Source organism: Sinohyriopsis cumingii, chromosome 4 (genome assembly GCF_028554795.1).
Source record: "Sinohyriopsis cumingii isolate HCF-2022 chromosome 4, ASM2855479v2, whole genome shotgun sequence".
Taxonomy (NCBI): domain Eukaryota; kingdom Metazoa; phylum Mollusca; class Bivalvia; order Unionida; family Unionidae; genus Sinohyriopsis; species Sinohyriopsis cumingii.
This window is the reverse complement of record NC_142964.1, coordinates 97,025,191-97,048,073: the sequence shown is the minus strand read 5'-3', so window position 1 is coordinate 97,048,073 and position 22,883 is coordinate 97,025,191. Positions and strand designations below refer to the sequence as shown.

The 22,883-nt window shown below is 34.9% G+C and overlaps 1 protein-coding gene across 4 annotated transcripts in view; it reads right to left on the bottom strand.

Moving 5' to 3' along the window:
• LOC149801722 (uncharacterized) overlaps positions 1-22,883 on the bottom strand; it is a 46,939-nt gene that overhangs the window by 7,789 nt on the left and 16,267 nt on the right. For 2 of the 4 annotated variants that reach the window (XM_089956024.1, XM_089956026.1), the window contains 5 exons: positions 21,116-21,578; positions 17,473-17,575; positions 14,509-14,621; positions 12,960-13,081; positions 11,959-12,081 (listed from right to left, as the gene is read on the bottom strand). In XM_089956024.1, coding sequence (XP_089812150.1) covers positions 11,959-12,081; positions 12,960-13,081; positions 14,509-14,621; positions 17,473-17,575; positions 21,116-21,551 — 897 coding nt within the window. In that variant the 5' untranslated portion in view covers positions 21,552-21,578. The remainder of the gene's footprint in view (positions 1-11,958; positions 12,082-12,959; positions 13,082-14,508; positions 14,622-17,472; positions 17,576-21,115; positions 21,579-22,883) is intronic. The other 2 variants (XM_089956027.1, XM_089956028.1) reach the window with 1 other exon arrangement.

Sequence of the window (22,883 nt, the reverse complement as noted above, 5' to 3'; positions counted from 1 at the left end):
ATTACTAGTGGATGACCTCAATCGGGCGGGAACTTAGTAACAATGTTCGAGTTGTCCTCAATACTAGCTACTATAGACTGATATGGAAAATGCTGTGTTAAATGCAACCATAGGGTTTATAGGACAGAAGCTTTTATAGCGTCAGAAGATTTTATAAGGTCAAAAGTGTTGATGGGGTCAACATACACAAATACTTATACAACACAAACACAATTATTTGGCAAGAGTATATCCTTTCAGGACAAGTGAGTGGCCCTTAAAAGGGCCATTTGCTTCCTTTTATTTCCTTTCTGATCACCATGTTTTCCACCAATTCTTTACTTTGTATACCAACTTCACTTTCTTATGTTCTTCATTCTCAGGCATTCTGTCTGGATGGCCTATGGCACTGAATTTATCCTGTACCTTCATCAAATTTTTTATTCAGCCTTTCAAAGTCTTCTTTTTATTATTATTTTCATTTTCTTTTCATTCATTTGCCCATGTAGCCTTGATCTTTTTCATTTTCCTCTCCCATTACTTTCCTGACAAGGTTCTTGGTTATCTTTAAAACAGTTGTTTCCACTCCCACTTCTTATTGGTGGGTAAGGCCAATCTGTGCAGGCAACAATCTCTTTTAAAAAAATACACTGCAATCAAATCCACTGCCTCTTTCAATTGTCCTACTCTACAATGTTGAAATGTGATGAACTCTTTTATCTTCATCTCTTCCTACTCCATTACCTCTTTGACAAGTTCCCTAGCTTATTTTTATGACTGGCACTTGCTTTCTCACAAAGTTTAGACTAGCTTGGTACCTTCAGTAGGCCACTACCATTTCTAGAATATACTCAACATCCACCATCCAAATGACTTTCAAATCATACACAGAAATCATTTGAGTATGTGTTGACAGGTCAACGAGGGTAACCAGATTGACGAATGTCCCGCTTTATAGACCTGAAGCACCAACATGACGGAAAACATCTCCCTCACAGAAACTACACATCACATACAAGACCCTTCCTTGGAAATGAAATAGTAATGCGCGGAACTAAAATAAACTGTCTTTCCATTATTTAAAATGTAAACCAACACATTATTACAGATAAAACACTGTACTCAATACCAACACATATTTTGGAAAGGATAAGTTTTTCAAAGAAACACACAGACGCATACAAACGCATAAACGCACACATACAGACACACACACAATATCACACACAATCAACAAACTTATCCAACACATATCATACAAGAAAGGTTAGCAGCTGTTTATAGGCACACCACTAAATGCTCACATAGAAACACGCACTGAAGAAAGGAAAGTAATTTTTGATGGTAAAAAAGACAAACTCATAAATACACAAAAGCAAATGCATACATACACAAAGAAACAAACACATTCATACACATAATGTGTTTGGCAAATTAATCATTATCTCTTTTATAGAGATTTGTTGGCTCTGAAAAGGGCCGCTTTTTCCTCCAGTGCACTTGGTTAATGTCCACACCACCCAGGTCAAGCAGCATGCACACAGCGACGACTCCAATCGTTCTCCCATGCCACGGTGAAAGTTGGGAGCGCTGAGGGCTTGTATGGCTTTGCTGCCCAAATCTTCTGTTTTAGGGATTGTGAAGATTGTGCCCTTCCAACGTAGCAGCTGCTATTGTATTGTTGTGTCCACTGCTGTTCTCATTGTTGTCTCAACTCCAGGTCCCAGTCTTCGGTCTGAGGTACCGTGAACGTTTGTGGTGGTTTCTGAAGTGATATCCTCACCATAGGCTTGACATGGTAAATCGGTCTTATTAGTAGGATTGTGTCCTCATCGTTCTCCTCCTCCTTCTCACCCTCGTGGACAGCTTCTTCTGCCGAAACATTCATGGAAAGATCATCTAGGAGGCGATGAACATGCTCCAGGTGTACTTGGAGTTCCATTAACTTTTGTGATCTACTCATTTTTTGGATGTTGATGCGTCATTGATGGGCAGACAGACTAGCAAACGCTCCTCTTTGTATGTCCGAAGAAATGATTTGATGATAAACATCCTTACATAAAACTATACAATGCATACCACACACAACACCCTAACATTGAAAACATGTACTGCGTGGACCTAAAATAAATTCTCTCCACCTTTTACACACACACTATACTACAAAAAAAACATACAACCATACACCAAACCCACACGATCATACAAGCGAGGGTAGTAAGTTTGTAGACACACCAACGAACCCTCACATACAAATACATACTAGGGTAGGGAGAAGGGTTTTCCTTATGGAAAAAGACACACACACAAACAAATACCAACACACAACATACAAACCAAATATTTTTGGCAATTAATCAGTCTCTTTTTAAGAGATCTGTTTATCCATTAAAAGGGCTGTTTTGTTTTTGGTTCTGGCAAATCTTTTAGCATCTGCAAGGATTTTCCCATCTCACTGTAGGGTTTCACATGGAATAAGGCTTGCTGGTGTGCAAGGAGGAGGAAAACTCCTTGTTATGAGTGGGAATCGTACCAGCACACACTCATTGTCTTCTTGGATTATCAGACGTCGGGTGGGATTGAACACTACATTGTGATGTCACTCTGGTTCCGTGCTTACACGCTCATTGGGGCACATTATTAGTAGACGAGTGGGAATCGGCCAACACACTCGTCTTTGTTAGTCCTAGTTATGGAAGGGAGGAAAAGGACTCAGCAGGAAACTCCAAACGTCGTCCGGAACGCTGAAATACTGAAACACCTGGCGTACTATGGTCAAATTATGCCCAGTAACTACATCGGGCTATATCATATTGCCAATTTTGTGTAAGCCATATTCTTAATTAGTCAGGCTATAAAATTGGTTACAATTTTCCTTTGCAATTAATTTGTAATTTTGTGCACATATTGTATATGACATGTCCTAAATATAAAGTGCGAAATTTGAGGGTCAAAGTGACTCATTAAATTTTGTTCTGCTATGTTAGATAACAAATGTTTCATTTTTGAATGGTATCAAAAGGGTCAAATTTGATTTGAGTCCCTAAAGTAAGAAGCATTTGGTTAGAAGCCCTTAAAAGGGTGTTTAATTGCGGCACACTGAATGTTATGCGGCGGTCCTGTTATTCTCTGCATACAACTGCACTCCGTGTTTGTTCGTAATGCTGAATCAGTTCAGTCAGATGCTCTGCTGCCTCGACCAAACTAGACAGGGGATGGTGTTCAGAAACTCCGAACATCCATTCTTGTGGCCATGGTTAGCATTTCAAGGATCATCTAGCACTGTTCCTAACCCAAGATCCAAGAGCCGTTGTTTGTCCGGATCACATTCCTCTTCTTCTCCTTTTCTTCTATTCCACCTCTGTCTTTTCATCTTCCGACTGCTGAGATTCTTGATCATTTTCACTAGTAGAAGATCATTATACGTTGGCATTGACTGCGGCTCCGGCTCTGGCTCCATGTTCATTAATAGTTCTTATACTTATATCTGTTTGAGCCTCATGGTCGGTTGTAATAATCTGACATGTTTGTTTTTGGATGGTGAGAGAACATTAGGAATGACTTGAGATTGGTCACGATCTATGGAATGTGTCTATTTTCTCCTCTTCTTCCACTTCTTATTCTTCGTCCTCTTGGCTGAAACCAGAATTTTTGCTACTGCCCACTTCCTCAGTCATCACATCCCACACGAGTAGCAAAGTTTTTCTTTAACACCAGCTCTCAGGCATCAGTTACTTGCCAGTGCCGTACCTAGGGTCCTAATGTCCGTAGTACCTGTGTTGGAACCATTGCATTGGCTGGCAATCTGTATGTTGCCTCGCCCTGCATTGCTGTAATTATTATCTTCATCGGTAACGTGCTGTATAGCTCGGACTGGAATAAATGGTAGACATACTTTCTTAATGGAATTTACGTCGCTTTCGCTAACTAGGCATTTGCGACGAGTTTATGCCCCCAAAGCGGCTACTTAATTGATCGTGGGATGGGAGAAAGGCTTGAATCGAATAAGGATTAAAGTCGCTTACGTTTCTTAAGGACTTTTGCGACCTGTTTAGTCACGAATGTTGTCATTTTAACTGGTCGATGCCGTAGGAATTATGTCACTACATCATCGCATTTATGTGCGAATGTCACACTCCTTAATTGGCAGGAATGTCTGAGTGTGGAAGGAGGGAAGGGACCCAGCAAGAGGCAACAATCGCCAACAGGCACGTACCTGAAACGCCAAGACCTACTCTGAATCAAATTATCCCAGTTGAAAATTATCGGGAATCCTTATATGCAATTCTGTGTTAGCCACTATCGTAATTACCGTAGTCACATTTTAATCAAATTTTCAAATTTTCCTATTGTCTTAAGCTTAAAATTGAGTGTATTAAGAGTACATAAAATTACAAAAACATTATCTTACTTAAATGTAGTCAAAGTGGCTATAATAAATTTCTGTCAATATTAGTTATTAAAAAACAGAATATAATGTTGAACTGTCACGAAAGGAAAAAAATTCGTTGTGTAAGTTAAATCAAATCAGGTTTCTAAGCCAAGTAGAAACCCTTAAAACAAAAGGCATTTGTTTAGTGATAGCCCTTACAAGGGCTTTAGGACGGCAGTCCAAAAGACCAGCAGTCGTCTACTTCGTCCACGATTTCCGCTGCACTGTTTGGTTCTTTGTTCCGGGAATGCCTCTAACACGTGTAATGTAGTCAGATGATTTGTGGCTTCTATCAGTGTGTCCACTGAGTGTTTGTGAAAGGCAACGCTGTAATACTGGTCAAGTATACGAACCCCAAACAGCCTTTGTTAACTTCTCGTTCTTCTGGTTGCGAGTTGCCGCCAGCCGATGTATTTTACTGCATTTTCTTGAGTTGTTTAGTGCAGCTTCTAGCCCGAGCTCAACCAATTTATCTGATTCACTTTTGTCATCCTCAGCTACTTCGTTAGCGTTGCTCTCTTCTCCTTCAGTCTGTTCTTCATCTTCGCCTTCTTCTGAGTCAGAAATAGGAATACTGCATTCAGTTTGCACTTCCACGGTTTTGCTGTTTACCTGCCGTCCTATTGGTAGTGTCTGAGTTTCAGTGGAGGTGACCTTGATTGGTTCTGGTGATTGTTCACTTTTCGGTAGCAGTCCAAATATTGCAGTTGAGTGGTTCGAGGCCTTAAATAGGGCTGCTTTCCTCCTCTCTTTGCGCTTTCTATTCATGTTTGGCCTACGTTTGCCATTTCCCTAGGGTCAGCAACATCTTGGTCCACCCCTTCACTCCTATCCCAGACAAGAAGTAAAGTAATTCTTTTTGTTCCAGCTCTAAGACTCCAGTTATCTGCTTGAGCCTTACATAGGGCTCTAATTGTCTGTAGTGCCGGTGAAGAAATTATTGCATTGGCTGGCAGCCAATGCACCACGCCCTTGCTATTAGTTGTTTACATGGACCGGCGAGAGCAAAACTTTACATGTCTTAAGCATGGAAGTGATTGAAAACATCCCTGCGATCCTGGGAATGTCATTGATAACATGATCCAAAGGGATTGAGAGAGGTGGAGTCTATATTCATAGTGTCATTAAAAAAAACCAACATACACCTTTTTATACAAAAATGTCAATATTTTTATTCATAACAAGAATCTTCTCCAATAGAAGTTAACAAATCAACAATTTTTCGACCAGGAACATATTTACAAGGTCGATAATGTTGTGGAGTCAAACCTGACTTCCACTGATCTAGGTCATTGGGTCATCGATGCACACTACATTTCCTAGCTAAAGATAAATATAAATATAATGTTCCCAAAACATCTTTCCACTTTATCATCGTTTCTAGAATATTCACTATCAAAATAAGCTAATACATATTCTAAAAGACCGGCAATACTGCGTTAATGAAAAAAATACAGTATTGTTCACACGCCATAGAATATATTCCTTGTAATGTCACATTATTGAATAGAGTCGATATTGCATTTCTTCTCATAAAGTAAATGATATCATCTCCCGAAGGTGGGGATCCATAAGAATTGAACTAGTCAACATTGTGATCATTGAAAAATTACACGGTGGCCCAGTGGGTTCCTGGTTGATGAAATATCGTTAATGTTGATGACATAGGCTTGATTGTCTCTAGATTTGCCACTAGGAAGTGAATCTTTAGCGCACACGACAGGATTTCAAGTAGTCGTGTACAAACTGTGCGTCAAAGGGCAATCAAGTTTCCAGGTATTCATTTTGTTTCTTCACAGGTGATGATAAGTCATCAATTCAAACCTGATTTTTTCATTTAAAATATCTGTCAAGCAAGTACCAAGTAGCTGCATCTCCGTACTCTGTGGAAAGCTTCGATGCGTTGGATGTCCAGAGAAGTAAATGAAGGGGAGGAATAGTCATACAAGACTTAATACCACTGATGCAGTACTTTAACTTCGGAAATGAGGCCTCAAATACCATTCAGACTTTTCTTCTTGGCTCATCATCATACATTTATCGTACTGAATCTGACAGGGATGACCGTTTTGAGATCCAAAACAGTGTTTGTGGGTGAGAGTTTTAATTTTTCAGCTGTTTCTTAGCTTAGGAAAACTGAAGACTAAATGCACTTCTTGTTCTGGCCTTCTCGACATCATGGGACAAGTAAGATCTCAAGTAATTTTTCTGCTCAAAGTTAGGTTAGAAGGGTCTGGTACACAAGGTTTGGCCATCTCGAATGACTTCTATCTTGGACACCTTGTGGTGTTTAAAGAATGATTTTAAACATGGGCTGGTTGAGTGCTTCAGTGTTGAAATTCTCCAATGTGTCAGGTTTTCATACCACCCAAGGATCCAAATGGGTGTTTTGGGCTTCTCCGTACAGAGATTTTATAGGTACGCTCAGTAACGGCTAGTATCTATGCTGCTGTTACCAGTTTGTTATTCAAATATAAATCAAATTAGCTGAGGAAGAAATGCATGAAATTGTTGACGAGAGCAACTCTGTCATTGGCATCTGGACCGTATGTAAAATTTGGTCTGTCCGTTGATTTCAAATTCGATTTATGGGCTGAGGTCGTAAAAGACGAGACTGGATGAAATTCTACCCATTGGGATTCTTGCCTCGCCATTATGGTTGGCGGCATATCAAACACGTTCAATTTGGAATTAGAACATTTGCAAGAATATCAGTACATCATTTTACTTTAGTAAATAATCAAAGACATCTAATTCTCTTGCTGTTCTTCTTTTTTAGTCTTTCTCGCAATGTGTTTATGAGCTCTGGAGGAGGCGTCAGCATCTCTTTCTGCTTTGGCCTTCCCGTGGCGTGAATGAGGAAGGTATGCCTTGGTCAGTAGTATCGAGTGATATAACATCACCAATTGAGGATATGTTTCAGGTAAATAGTTTTAGTCCATTTATTACCTTTTTTGTTTTAAGTTTTAGTTTTATTACAGAAAACCCACTGAAAATGAACTAGAACATTTGAAAATGAAAAGCCATTGGGTGGGTTTTAATAAGAAAAACTATAAGTTCTAGTAATTTGCTTATATTAAATCTTTCTTCAAATCAATTCAGCATACACTGATTTAATTTACTCATTTTTGTTTCATATGTGACAAAACACACAAAGATTAAACCCGCAATCATGATATCCATCTTGAGAAAACCAGAATTATTTGCAGAAAATGTGACTGATTGAGACAAAAAGCTAATTAAAGTCTCAAGCTAATGTCCAAATTTAAATTTACAATTGAGAATAGACTGTCATCAAATCAAGCGTTTATACGTCAGTAGCTATTGCCCGTCCTAGGACGGGAGTAATAAAAAAAAGTTTAGAGATATAAAAAATATATGTAAGAAAACTGAGATGAGTGAATTAAAAAGAAAGTTTGAGCATAAAAATATAAGTAAAACAAAACTGGGATACCACGAGTTTGGAACTTACGTTCTCTTGTTTGGCCGAGGTGACACACAGACATACAAATGTGGGTGTTTATAAGATTGTCTCTCTAAAAGTTCGTGTCAGAAATGCATACTGAATTACTCCCCTTTCATCACATAAGGAATAAACTGTACACGTTGATGGCAGTTTGCAGGTGTAAATTAAATGAAATTACTACATACACGGCCTATCTCAATACAAAGTACAAAACGAAAAAAAAAATTAGATTAAGAAAGGTATTCAATAAAAAGTCTGTGAGATAAATCATTTTATGACATATTTTATTCAATATTCAATGACCGTATCCCTTATATCAATACTTGGTGGAAGAAGTTATCAAGTACAAAGAAGAAAAAAAGTGAAAAAATTAAATAAGTACAGAGAAGCTTCGGTAAAGTGTGTCAAATTTTGTATTATACATGGTACAGTGGTTGTTGTTTATCCTAAAATTGATCCACATCATTTCATAATTGGAATTTCATTGCCAAAACGAAATGCAACATTTGTTTAATTCCTATTTTCATACATTGCACAGGCTGTGATGTTTGGTATTCATGATGGCTTCCCAATGGCTGTTTTTGTTATTGTAGCATCCTTATCAGGCTTCTATTTCTTTCTTCATTTGCGCAGTTTGGATCAAAGAATTGTGACACATATTACTATCTGTGAATGGTAGATCGATATATATATATATATATATATATATATATATATATATATATATATATATATATATATATATATATATATATATATATATATATTTCCCACTGTCATTGATAACTGCAGCTGTTGACATTGTTGTAGGTCGTGCTAAAGCTATTTAAAAGTAGCATAATTTAATCCCGTTTCCAGGAAATATTATGTAATCTAATGAGGGAGGTCTCCAATTTCATTCCGAAAGATAAAATATTTGTCTCTTGTAGATAGCATTGACGTCATTCTTTAAGATGTTAAGATGTTTTACCTTTTAAAATTATTGTTTTTGCAACATGTTGCAACACTCCAATCAGAAGTGAAAAACAGGCGATCAATCAGTTGTTTGAAAATTTAAGTTGACTAAAATATCAATAACATATTGCCTTACATTGTATATTATACACACCATTTATTCAGCAAATGCGGGATTCACCGCAGTGAAACCCGTAAGAAGTAGCTAATACATAAAGTATAGTTTCAGGTGAAAAATAGACAATAACTTTTCTGTCCCTATATTATCAACATAACTAATTTAAAACACTGATTCTCTGCTTTCATGATCATTTTTAAAATAAAATCTTCATATTTTTCCTCACTGTGCAATACAAAATCGTAAAGCAGTTAATACACGTAGGCATTAGTTTGGTTTTATTATCCAGTTTGTTTCTGTAATTGTTGATTTCCACTTTTAATGTCCTAATTCTATAAAATAAAACAATATTACCTGCACACACGTTGGTACATAATTCAGTATTGAATGTCTTTTTTTAATTTTATTTCGGTTTTAACTGTGTAATTTCCACTATTTGAAACAAAGACAATTTTCAATGGATTTTAACATTCGTACTAGATTATTTAAATTTTTCCTCAATCATTGCACCCTACTGCCAAATTTGTCAGTACTACTTATTTATTATTTTGATTACGTTGTTTAAATCATTAATAGCTAAAGTCATTTTCATATTTCTTAGTATACTTTGGCTCAGATTTATTTGTTGTTGTTGTCCTCTATTGTTTTCAGTATCTCCATGAAAAATTCTTCTTTTAGGATTTGAAGGACAATTATGGAGAGCATATAGTTTGATGTTCAACTCTGCAGCACCACTATCAAAATCTTTTAAATTCTTTTAATATCTTGATCATTTTGTTTTATTTTTAGAACTGATATTGTTTTGTAAGATGAGACTGCAAAGTGTAGCTGCAAGTTAACACCTTTTCAATGAGTCTAAAGTATTGTTGAATGGTTGGCATTTCTTTGGCTCTTTCTAATATGATTTACAGTGATTGTATAACATTAGATACATATGAAATCTTTGTATAAACAAGTATTGAACACATATAAAGATCTTCCATATGTCGTCAATTTGTGTTGGTATATCGACAGGAAATACTTAGTCTGGGCAATGAAAATCTGTTCTTTGGTAATTTAGCAGTCAGCAAGACTTGTCATTCGATCTTAAATCATTTGTATTGGCTGAAAATTAAAAGCAATGTTTCTAAATACTGTAGCTCTTGTGATATTTGTCCAGTGTGGTAGGAAAACCATATCAAAAGATACATTAGGTTTGTCACGGAATGGTGTAATGAGTTATATCAATATGTATATGTTGTCAAAAATGTACTCGGGTTTCGTTGCCGCGTACAGCATCACCCGAGGGTGGTATATTATTTTGGCTCTAGTTATTTCGAAATACTGAGCGAAACTCAAACCATGCTGCATGTGCAAATTGCCTGCAGCGGAAAAACCTAAGTACCTAGCTGCGCATATCTGTCACATCTAGTATACATATAGAGCAAATTCTCTATAAACGAATTACATTATGATGAGTCTTGTCAGGAAGCTTACCCTTTTACGAGAGCAAATTTCCAGCTGTAGAGGTAATGAAATTAAAGTATTGTTTATTACTATTCGTTTTATATGACAGAATTGTTTCATACTTTAGATGTTTTAGAATTTATTCTAAATTCTACAGATAGTCAATACCTAGGTTATATACAACGCCATATTAGAAATACTATAGTCTGGTTCGAGTTAGCTATCTGTTGTAACTGAACAGACAAATTGAATTTAATTATACGCTGCATGCATTGAACGATTAATGTAATGGGTAACGAATTCATGTGCGCACATGCGCAACATATATCAATCCAGAATTACTTAACCATGTCATATGTACCACATGGATTAATTGTTTTAATTTTAGCTGCCTTATACATGTACATGGTTTGATGTGGAGTCACAGAACAATTTGTGGTTTTCTTGTGACATGTACGCTGTCTGGTGACGTTGGTTTGGAAGGGTGTACTGGTTTTCTTGATGTGAGGGACCAGGGCTTTGCGACCATCGGGTCTGTGTTAAATGTGAGGTCTCGAGGGATCCTTCAACAGACTGAGAGGGGCAGACCTTGAATGGGCGCTTCTCTTACCATTGACTAGAGCGAATGGAATGGGAGTTACATCTTGGATGTCAAATTACTAATTCATGATTAACAGATTTTCTAGTTCAGTACAGTGACCATGTAACATTTAGGAAAAAATCTGCAAAGTCAGAGAAATAGAGAAAATGTGAGCATGGTTTCTGAGAGGCATTTGGTTCTACCTTTGGCAATTTATTTCTGATATGTCAAATTAATAAATTTTCTGCAAACAGAATAATTTGATAATGAATTATCAAATTTAGAAAGAGTATCCTTATGTCATAGATAATGTCATAACATTTATCAAAAACATTCTAGAGAAATCTGAAATAATAGCCACATACTCGACAGCAAACCTACTAAATGAACAGAAACTGTAATTTCAGGGAAAAGCCAGACATTTTTTTACTGGTTTCATTTGGTGACTCAAAGCTGTATTTTCATTGTTAAGTTTTTTCCTTGAATACATTTAAAGCGTGTCAACATTTCCCCATGATATAATCAACATTCCATGTGTCATTTGGTCCATTACTCTTTTGATGCATTAGATGTGGCCTTATCACTCAGAAAATGAAGATGAATATATACACCATTTGACAGAATTCAAGTCAAAATTATTAGATGACATGACAATCCGAAGCATCTATTTTTTGGCCACATTGTTGTTTTCCTGATGAATGATATGGGTGAATCGAGACCTCTGTGTCATTTGGAATAACATGGAACCCCTTATTTTAATTGGTAAGACATAGCTATTAAAGGTGCAGAAAGTGTCATATACCGACCAACCAACCAACCATATGATGCTGATGTGCCTGCTTGCACTGACTTCAGAAGAAATTCTAGTTCTATTTCAGATAATAGAAGGTGTGCTATATTTTTTGCACATGTCAACAGTGGTCTTTCTTCAAACATATACAAGATGTGATTGATGTAAAGGGACATATCAGAAGGCATATTACCGTTTTCATATTCTGTTTCAGAAGGTCCATGGCATCTGCTTCAGACATTGGCCCAAGCTCAACCTCCTTTAGATTCAAATCTTTCTTTGAAAGTTTTTGTCTTGTGGTTAGTAATAGTTTCACCTTAAAAGAAAAAGTATCAAATATTAGAAGACAGAAGTTGCAGAGTTTATATGAGCAACTCTCTTACTGTTTTTCTTTATGCTAGATACATTTTTCTTTACCGTTTTGTCTCAATAACATTAACTAATATGAGCCCTGAAAGTTATTTAACATTGAAGTATCAGCATTTATAAATATCTTGGTGATGGATGGACATGATCTGTAAAAAGAAATTAACGACAGTCAAGAATGGAACCCTAGTCTTCTGCTGAAACATCTGGATCAGCTGATTTTGAAGTGGCTGCACATGTATATACATATACTCATATTTACAGTACCTTTCTGCACCTATATATCAATAAAATAAGACCAGAATATTAATTTGTCTAAAAATGGACCATCTGGTCTATCATTCAGTGAGGTCTTCCTCTACTGTCATCTAAAATATACCCTGTGAATTTTTTGAAGAGACATTAACTTAATCACCAAGCAAACAATGTCAAACTCTGGAAGAATGATCTTCCTATTGACTATGTGTAGCTATAAGACTTTATTTCTGTTAATGAAAAATATTAGCAAACAGGTAAGTTACTTGAAAGGTAAGATTTTGCTGTTCAAGACTTTGATTTTGATGCCCTTCATACAAAATAAATCTCGTCTGTGGATTGTCTGATTTACAGACCAAAATGTCCAACAGCTCTTTTCATCTCATTTGTATTGTGTTTATTGTTTATTTATTTACTACCAGAATAATTCCTTTACATCTTCTTAAAAATACATTGTAGTCATCAAAATAGATTTAATGCAAGTTGTCAGAAATAAGAGAAGAATTTCATATGTTGCATGATTTACCTTCATATTCATGATTTCAAAATACCAAAAAAAGACATTTTTTTTACCTTGGATTGTTTGTATGTTTCCTCCATTTTGCATGTAACTTTTTCCAGGAAATTATACATTTCCTTATTACTGTCTTTATCCTGGAGTATTGCATCTGCATCATCAAGAAACCAAATAGTATCTAAAAAATAATAACAGGAAAAACAATAATGACAATAATACTGTTGATGATGGTTGCTATGCTTCACACATACAATTTGCCATAAGACTTAAATAGAACTCAAGTATATATTAAAGGCCATTTCCACCTTTATCACAAAATACCAGGCTGCATATCATGCTGCCTTATCTACACCATAATCGACACAGTATTATAAACTACACACACACACACCTCTCTCTCTCTCTCTCTCTCTCTCTCTCTCTCTCTCTCTCTCTCTATATATATATATATATATATACACTGTATTATATATTTCATTTGTACTGTTTGTTGTCTTTATACTCCATGATTATATGTTATATACATTTATATTTTATGCCGGACCATGTCCAAATTCATATTCGCTGTGCACCTAACTAGGAACATTGATTTTGTAAACAACATAGCTAATATTTCACTATCAGTATAGATTAAATATCAGTCTAGGACACTAGAATTCCCCCATGGAAATACCTTGTGTGCCTGGTGTTTAATGTGTTTGTTATAATCATGGTAATAGACCATATTTTGCTAAAATCTAAGAATGTTATAAAAATAAACTTTTGACCCTCATCCTGGTTCTGTTTGTGTCTTCACTATTTATATAATCTTGTTTACCTGAGAAATTACTCATCCTTGCAATAACATCATGATGAAGAGACAGTCTTATTGTTGTGTTCAGTTTTTCATTTTGGTGGAATTATTATTCAAAATATTATTCATTGAAAACACAAAGTGCTCATAAATAATATTATTGGACTGGAACATTAATTTGGAATTATAATGAATTAAGACAAGACTATTTATGGCTTATATTATTGTTATGTATCAAAAGACTGTTAGCACTTAATCACATATCAGGCCTTTGGCAGATTACCCCATCTGAGACTACAAGTATATTGACACATTCAATATTGGGAAATTTTTGAAATACCTTTGGAATTCAGTTGGAACTTTAGACATCTGGACATATAATAAAACTTTTAGGCCTATTTATGATTTAATTCATAATACTGTGAGTTCTTTTTAAAACAATTTCACTTTGTATTGTAGGGAAATAAATTATTTGTTGAATTTTGCAAAACTTGTTGGCATTTCTCTTTTTGTCTTTTCTGTTACTTAGTTTAATACCATAGAGTTGTAACAGTATGTATGTATGTATGTATGTATGTATGTATGTATCCATGTATGTATTGTATGTATGTATGTATGTATGCATGCATGCATGCATGCATGCATGTATGTAAAATTACTTTTTGATTATGCTTAAAATATATCAGTGAAGAAACCAATTACTCATACAACCAAGAGAAAGAATGAGAGATACATGTATATGTGAAATACATAATAAATGACCTTAATTAACCTTACACATAGAGATAGAGAAAGAGGTATTCCTTGTGTACCTTCTTTAATGCTTTCAAGAAGTTCCAATACTTGCTTCTCTAGACTTTGTCCAACAACTTCACCATTTTTGCTGACAATTTCACAAAGAACTGAACCCAAGTCTGATTTGTCTCTGAAAAGGAGCAGCAGTGAAAAAAGATTTTCCAAACTAAAAGTAAAAGCCACTGAATAATATTTTGCACATTTTCATGAAACTTCAAAGGTAAGATTTCAAGATTTTTTATTTATAAAAAAGTTAATTAAACTATTATAAGCATGACAGAAAGCATTAATATCTACATCTGATTACACAGAGATAATTTTGAACTTTGGGCGATGGTGACTGGCTCACTAGACACCAAATCAATATACACTTTATGGCCAATTATAAGAACACTGTTTACAGTATATCTGAAAGTCATTACCTTGCACTTATTAACTTTTCTACATCTCTGCATCTTACCGTATTCATGGCAACATAATAGTAATAATAATAATAATAATAATAATAATAATAATAATAATCTTTAAACAGTAATAATAATCTCTAATCTTCTTGTAAAGCTATCAACCCAGATTATATATATTTATGAAAAATTATGGCACTACCATTAAACATAACATTTCTAGAATTAAAACAGTGACTCTTTAATGTATATAGATGTTGCTAGATAAAAAGCAAACTGATCTAGGAGATTAATATTATTATTGATTCTTTGCATAAAGTTATAAAACTTGATGTTATCTGCATTACAATGAATGCATGAAGGTAAATAGATATTTGTCAAATTATGATAAATGAGACATTTAGCAACAAAGTGAAACTCATCTTCTATATCTGCACAAAAAGGGCACAATCTTTGAAAAAGGTGGGTATTCTGAAACTTACCTATATTTACCATTATAGGAAAGGTTCCGTTTCTGAATATACACAGTAAGCAAATAATGTGACAAGAGTTTAATATTGACAACCCAAATAGTTTCCGATCATATTAAAGAATCATAATCTATCAATTTAATTCTTGCAGCAAAATATCTCTACAATGTTGTTTACATATAATTAAAAAGAGGTTGTCATCACCCCACATTCTGATTAGCCCAAACTTTTCCTATTCCATATGAAAAAAGTAGACTTTTAGCTTAATTTATTTACCCAAAAATCATTGTGTTTGCCTCATGTCAATTGAAGGTTATTGGTTTATTTTGGGAATCTATCATCAGTCATCTTTAAAATTTTGAACCAGTATTATATCTTGCTATGTACTCTGGCATTCCACCCAACTCATTATAGATAAAAGCATTTTGGAGTGTTTTGTAATACTAATAATATATTTAAAGAATGCCAGATGTACAGCTTCCACATCATTTACTTTGTAAAAGCCCAAAACTTCTGAACCATAGTTCAAAATTGATGCTATTTTAGTATCAAATATTTAGAATAGACTGTTGGTAGACAGTTTACCAAAACAAGTAAGTCAATGACTTCAGAATATAAACTGTCTTTGCTCCACAAATAATACAAGTGTGGTTTGGTCACATAACTTGATAATCACCAATTCATTTTCTATGGTGTTAAACAAGTCTTCATCTGCGTGTACTTTGTTCAGGTGACATATATACTCCACCGAAAATCAGGTATTTCTGAACAGTTTATACATAATGGTACAATATCAGCCAGATACTATTTTTTATTTAACTATCATGTTGATAGATAATGAAATTATGTTCTATGACATATAAAGTAATAAATCCAGAATAACATTTTGCATGAAGCTCATCATCATCTCTCCCACTGATGTAACTCCAGAAACCATTATCATAAGCCCAAGTCTTGACCAGTGCAAAATATCAAAATCAATAATAATAATAATAATAATAATAATAATAATAATAGTAAGAATAATAATAATGATGATGATGATGATGATAACCATCATAATCATCTCCTCTATTCTTCTGTATTTTATGGCCATGCACATAACCTTTGGGATGAAAAATACAAACCTAAAACAAGGGAAGAATAATACCAATCCATTCCAAAAATATTTAGAAAATCAAAAGCAAAAAGAGCCTTTCAATAGGTCTGTCGCCCTACTGGTCAAAAAGAATTTCCAGGGATACAAGATATGACCATTCCTTTCATTTCAATGTGGAGTGTCAAAACCATCTCTAAAATTCTTCAGTTATAACAAGATTATCAAATTAGCTACTGTAGTGGAGATACTGAATTTCAGATTGACACCATTTCCATTTAGGACCAAGAAAGATAAGAAGTCTTCTTGTGGAAACCCCACGCTGATACAATATTCTGTCTTTGAGAAGCAACACAAAATATATTTTCAAGATGGCTGCCATTGTGGTGATATGAGTTGTCGGACTGACACCATTTGCCTTCATTGTCAACTAAACATCATGAGAAGTCTTTTCATAGAACAATGTTGATATAACCAGTAATCTAGTAGAATTGATGTCATGATGACCATTGTGGTGGCACTGTTAAAAGTTAGATAGGCACCATTTTCATTTATGGACAACTAGATATCATGAATCAGTGAAAACCCCATGCTGATACTACCATTCATTCAGGAAAAGTAGTTCTAACAAGATTTTCAATTTGGCTATTGTGGTAGCCATATTGGATTCTGAGTGAAACCATTTTCAGTTAGGAACAACTAGATATAAGAAATCGTTCAGTAGAAACACCATGCTGATATGACCATCCATGTACAAGCAGTACATGTACCATTTTCATTTAGAACCGATGGACTATTGAATGATTGTATGGATTTCATAGCAATCCTCCTAATCTGTCCTTACAGAAGGACGACAGTTAATAGACCATCATATACACCTTAACTGTCTATAAGCAGTAGGGCCTAAAAATAATTAGTAATAAAAGTTGTTGTTCCAGCCAATAATTGTTTTTCTTTCTTTATAAAATTCTATTTGTAGATTTTGTGTCATACACATTATGTATTTGTTACCTAAGATTAATATAGATAATTTTCCTTTCACTGGCCAGGAGGCTGCACACTTGCCGTGCCAGACTGGTTTTTCCCATTCCACCCATGCCGCATATATAGACACCTTTAAATTAAATAATAATAATGATAATAATAATAATAATAATAATAATAATTTTAAGTGGTTAAAAATGGAATTAATCAGGATACGTTTCTTGGAAAATGACGTTTTCTTTGCATTTAATTATTTATTAATTAACAATTTTGAAAAAGAACAAACTGATTCTGTGGTTATTCCAGTAAAGAATCGTTATAAAACCTCTCCAAAATCTGTCAATTCCAAAAGATACAACTGAAGACTATCTGCCCTAAAATATAAATAATAATGACTCCACTACATTTAAATTTCATGGTTTGATCGATGTCCCAAAGTCTTACCATTTGCAGAAGTGACACAATTGAAAGGTGAGCTGTGAGACAATAGTATGTATTATATCCCCTATAGGTATATTTCTATCAAATTAATTGTGCATTACCTGCCTCTGTTTCATGAGGGTTTGGTCATAAATTATGTGTGAACACAAGCTTTAACTGACAAGAAATATCACCTATTTATTTTGGATATTATTTTATATTTTCCTGAAACACATCCTTCTGAAATGCTTTTGAATATCTTTATAATCTACATCATGAATTAAGTGTCAGTAGATGTTTCTGTTATATATCTGTCCAGTTATGGTGTTATGTAGTTGCTCTGGAACCTGATTGGTATAGCATTTCAATGAGGGGGATGTATGGGTGGGTTCATTGGTATAGCATTTCAATCGGGGAGGTGTATGGGTGGGTTGATTGGTATGGCATTTCAATTGGGGGGATGTATGGGTGGGTTCATTGGTATAGCATTTCAATCAGGGAGGTGCATGGGTGGGTTGATTGGTATGGCATTTCAATGGGGGGAATGTATGGGTGGGTTCATTGGTATAGCATTTCAATCGGGGAGGTGTATGGGTGGGTTGATTGGTATGGCATTTCAATTGGGGGGATGTATGGGTGGGTTCATTGGTATAGCATTTCAATCAGGGAGATGTATGGGTGGGTTGATTGGTATGGCATTTCAATCAGGGAGGTGTATGGGTGGGTTGATTGGTATGGCATTTAAATGGGGGGATATTGGTGAGTTAGTGGATGAGTAGGAGATCATAATTTTTGCTATCTGTCTTATTTTAGTAGCTTCATATGTTTTTCTTTTATAAACTAGCATACTAGCATATTTATTATATTTGCCTTCAAAAGAAGTATAACTACAAGTATGACTTGAAACTTTGGATATGTATGCTTCTGAAAAAGCAGACTTGATAAAAGTTATAAATGTAGCTATAGTATTGTGTCAAATCGATGAAATTTGGATTAGATCTCTGTAACCATACTAAATACTATTTATTAGTGGTCTTTTTGGGTCTAGTCCGTAATAAAATGGGTCATACCGATACTGAACAATACAGATTTTCTTTAGAGGAATATTTCAAGCTTACAAAAGGTATTCACTTATAATATTAGTTTTGGAAGCAAATGTATGTTTTAGTAAACGCAACAGCTCAACAATAAAACTTGCTGAAGGTGGATATTTGACTGGCTAGCTACCAAAGTACCTGTGAGCTACTGGACCAGCTGGCAAGTAAAATCTATTGGACCAGCTGGCAGGTAAAATCTATTTGACCAGCTGGCAGGCAAACTAGATATGCACTATATGACCAAAGTAGCTGTGAGCTATTTGACCAGCTGGCAGGCAAACTAGACATGCACTATATGACCAAAGTAGCTGTGAGCTATTTGACCAGCTGGCAGGTAAAATAGACATGCACTATATGACCAAAGTAGCTGTCAGCTATTTGACCAGCTGGCAGGCAAACTAGACATGCACTATGTGACCAAAGTAGCTGTGAGCTATTTTACCAGCTGGCAGTTAAAATAGACATGCGCTATGTGACCAAAGTAGCTGTGAGCTATTTTACCAGCTGGCAGGTAAAATAGACATGCACTATATGACCAAAGTAGCTGTCAGCTATTTGACCAGCTGGCAGGTAAAATAGACATGCACTATATGACCAAAATAGCTGTGAGCTATTTTACAAGCTGGCAGGTAAAATAGACATGCGCTATATGACAGGCTAGCCAGAACAAAAAAAAAAAAAAACAACAGTTGAGCTGTTAGTCTTGACAACCATCTACAGCCAGATCCGAGGTAATCGGTTTAATTACATCGCATTGCTGAAGCATTAACAAAATGATTGCTCAGAATTTGTATGCATTGTTCTATAATAATGTGACATTCCTGTACATAGTGGTTCAGATTTTTTGAACTGAACATGTGTATTAGCTATCTTGTGATATTATCTTTATTTAAATATAATATTTGGCTCATTATGGTACGAAGATGAAAAGTGGCATTTCTTTAAACTGCACAGAGGACCTCTCATCCAATATTATGCATGGGGTCATGAGGCCCTCTCATCCAATATCAAGCATGGGTCATTAGGTCCTCTCATCCAATATCATGCATGAGGTCATGAGGACCCCTCATCCAATATCACGCATGGGTCATGAGGACCTCTCATCCAATATCATGCTTGAGGTCATTAGGACCTCTCATCCAATATCATGCATGAGGTCATTAGGACCTCTCATCCAATATCATGCAGTTGATTGCAATTATGATTATGAGTACAGGTTGTGTACACTGATGATTACGATTATGTTGCCCCTATATTTGGAAAACATGATTACGATTACAATTATGATTACTGGGGAATGGTTATGATTATAATTGCGATTCATTAAGTATTTACTTGTTATCTATATGTTTATTGTCAATTATTTACATGCAAATTAAAATGACACACGAGGACTACTTAGCACTGTTTACAACACATTCACATCAACAATTTTAGTTGCTACTGTTATTACAATATATAAACATTAAGCATTCAAAGATTGCATCTGTCAGTATATTTTTTGAAAACTTGGCTTGTATATTGGCCACTTATTATTACCCATTCCTTATTTTAATAGTTAACATTTATGGTCTGTTGTTAAGGGAAAGTTTATTATTCTTAGAATAATTAGGAATATAATTAGTGATTTTTTAGGTTGTAATTATTTCTAATCATGATTACACTCTGCAATTACATTGTGAGTTATGGATGATTATGATTTCAATTACTGAACTCCTGAAATCAATGATTATATGATTACAGCCTGCAATGTAATCAATTACAATGGATAACAAATATAATCGTAATTGGCCCCATACATCTTTTTAAAGTTTGGCAAATATATATATATATATATATATATATATATATATATATATATATATATATATATATATATATATATATATATATATATATATATATATATATATATATTCATCTCTGAACCAAAACAGAAATGTAGGCAAACATACACGTCATGGGTATTCTGGAGGCTTACATAATGTCCTACATCTAATGGTTGTGGTGGTGGTGGTGTTGATACTGCATATTATGCCACTTTAGAAACGGATAGTCAGGCAGACTAGTTCAACAGGTATGACACCATATCACATTTACTGGGAATATAACAATTACAACAAAGAAGATGAAGAGCAACAACATGGACTGACCCTTTATCGTAACATTTTCAAGCCCTTCTTTGACACTCTTTAAATCATCTGTTCTTCCAAGGAAGGTTTCATTCCGTAGGACATTCAATGATTGAAGATGATTACTTAGCCGTGTCCTATACTCCAAAAATATATCAGATAACTTTGTGCCAGTGGTCATCTCGTGCAGATTCAATCGGTCAAGAGCTTTCTCCAACCACAGGGCAATGGTGGCAATGTCATGCTTCTCTTCCAGCGCAATCAAGAGTTTCTGAAAATCCGAAAACTCTAAAAACTTCTCCACTTCCACGTCCACCTCATTAAGAAGGAGTACAGTGATTTCCTTGATGTCATCTTCACCCAGCTGCTCCATGATCTTCAACAGCGCATCGTGCCAAGGGTCAATCTTCGTATCGGAATCGAACCCCACAATATCGTTTTGAGCCATAGAATCCATCTTGGATTGTGTCGATAATAACTGTAACTTCGATTAGAAGCATGATTAAAACAAACAATTAGGATAAAGGAAATACCTTTGATTTATAATCGTGGGAAGACAGGTGTACAAGTGTTTCAAAAACAATTGTGGACGGCGAATTTTCTAATGCAGGTATAGCCTAGGTATAGTTTTAAATATCAAACTACTCATAGTTACAACAGTTCGTAAAAAATACATATATTTTGAAAATATCAGTATGTTTATCTAGGGGCAAAGTCGATGCATTAATTGCATGTGTTGTCTCAAAAACGATGTGCAACAGCTGAACGCAATGTATGTGATTGAATGCAATCCATCTGGACTTGTGGAATGTTTTTATCAATAATGTTATTTACCACGTATTAAATGAGTGGATACATTTGGCATTAGGTCAGTCTTCCTTGTAGGCCTCAATAAAATTTACAATCAAATCATCTAAAATGCACGTGTACCATTAAAGATAATATAATCAAAATATAACTTACAAGCATCGTGTGTGCTGATTAAATAAGTATGCAAAAAAGTAACGATATCAGCTAAGGTAAGTCATATATAAGGTTCATATGAGTTTTAGGTAGTAAATATATACATACAATTAATCGACTGAGATAAACAAAAGTAAAACGTAAGCAACCATGATTGAATTTTGCTAACAAAGTCTGAACTAGTCATAAAGCTAATAAAAATGCGAACTGGCCATTCAAATGTATCAAGTTTATACTTAACGCAAACACAAAACGCTAATTGACCATTCAGATGTCTCAAGTCTAGTCATAATGCCAGTACAAAACGCTGGCCAGCGAAACTGGAGCAACCGAAATATCTGGTATTCAATCACAATTCAAAATTTTTCAGTACTGGCATACTATGCCGTTTAAAAGCACAAAGTGAATCATATCATTTTCCTTTTGAGGATCTATACCAAATGACGGTTTAGTTTTCCATTAATACAACATTGTTCCATTTGAAGCATCAATTTGCATATCTATAATGATTTATGACGGTAATTTGTGCAGAGCTAAGTGCTAACAAAACTGAATTTAATCCGACTTTGAATAGACTCGACATGCTTTAAAAGCGAAATTTCGTTATAATTATTGGGTATGTGAATGTTCGTTCGTTATAATCAGACCAAATCATTGATGCTATTATGTTCGTATAGCACTGAATAGCAATTTTCAATATCGTTAATTATGACTGTCTCAATTGAAAAGTGCTTGGCTTGGTTTTTTAAAAAAAAATTACGATGTGCTCTCTCCTTAATGACCTCTTCGGGATAAAATGTTCCCTTAGGTAAAAATGATGACCTTG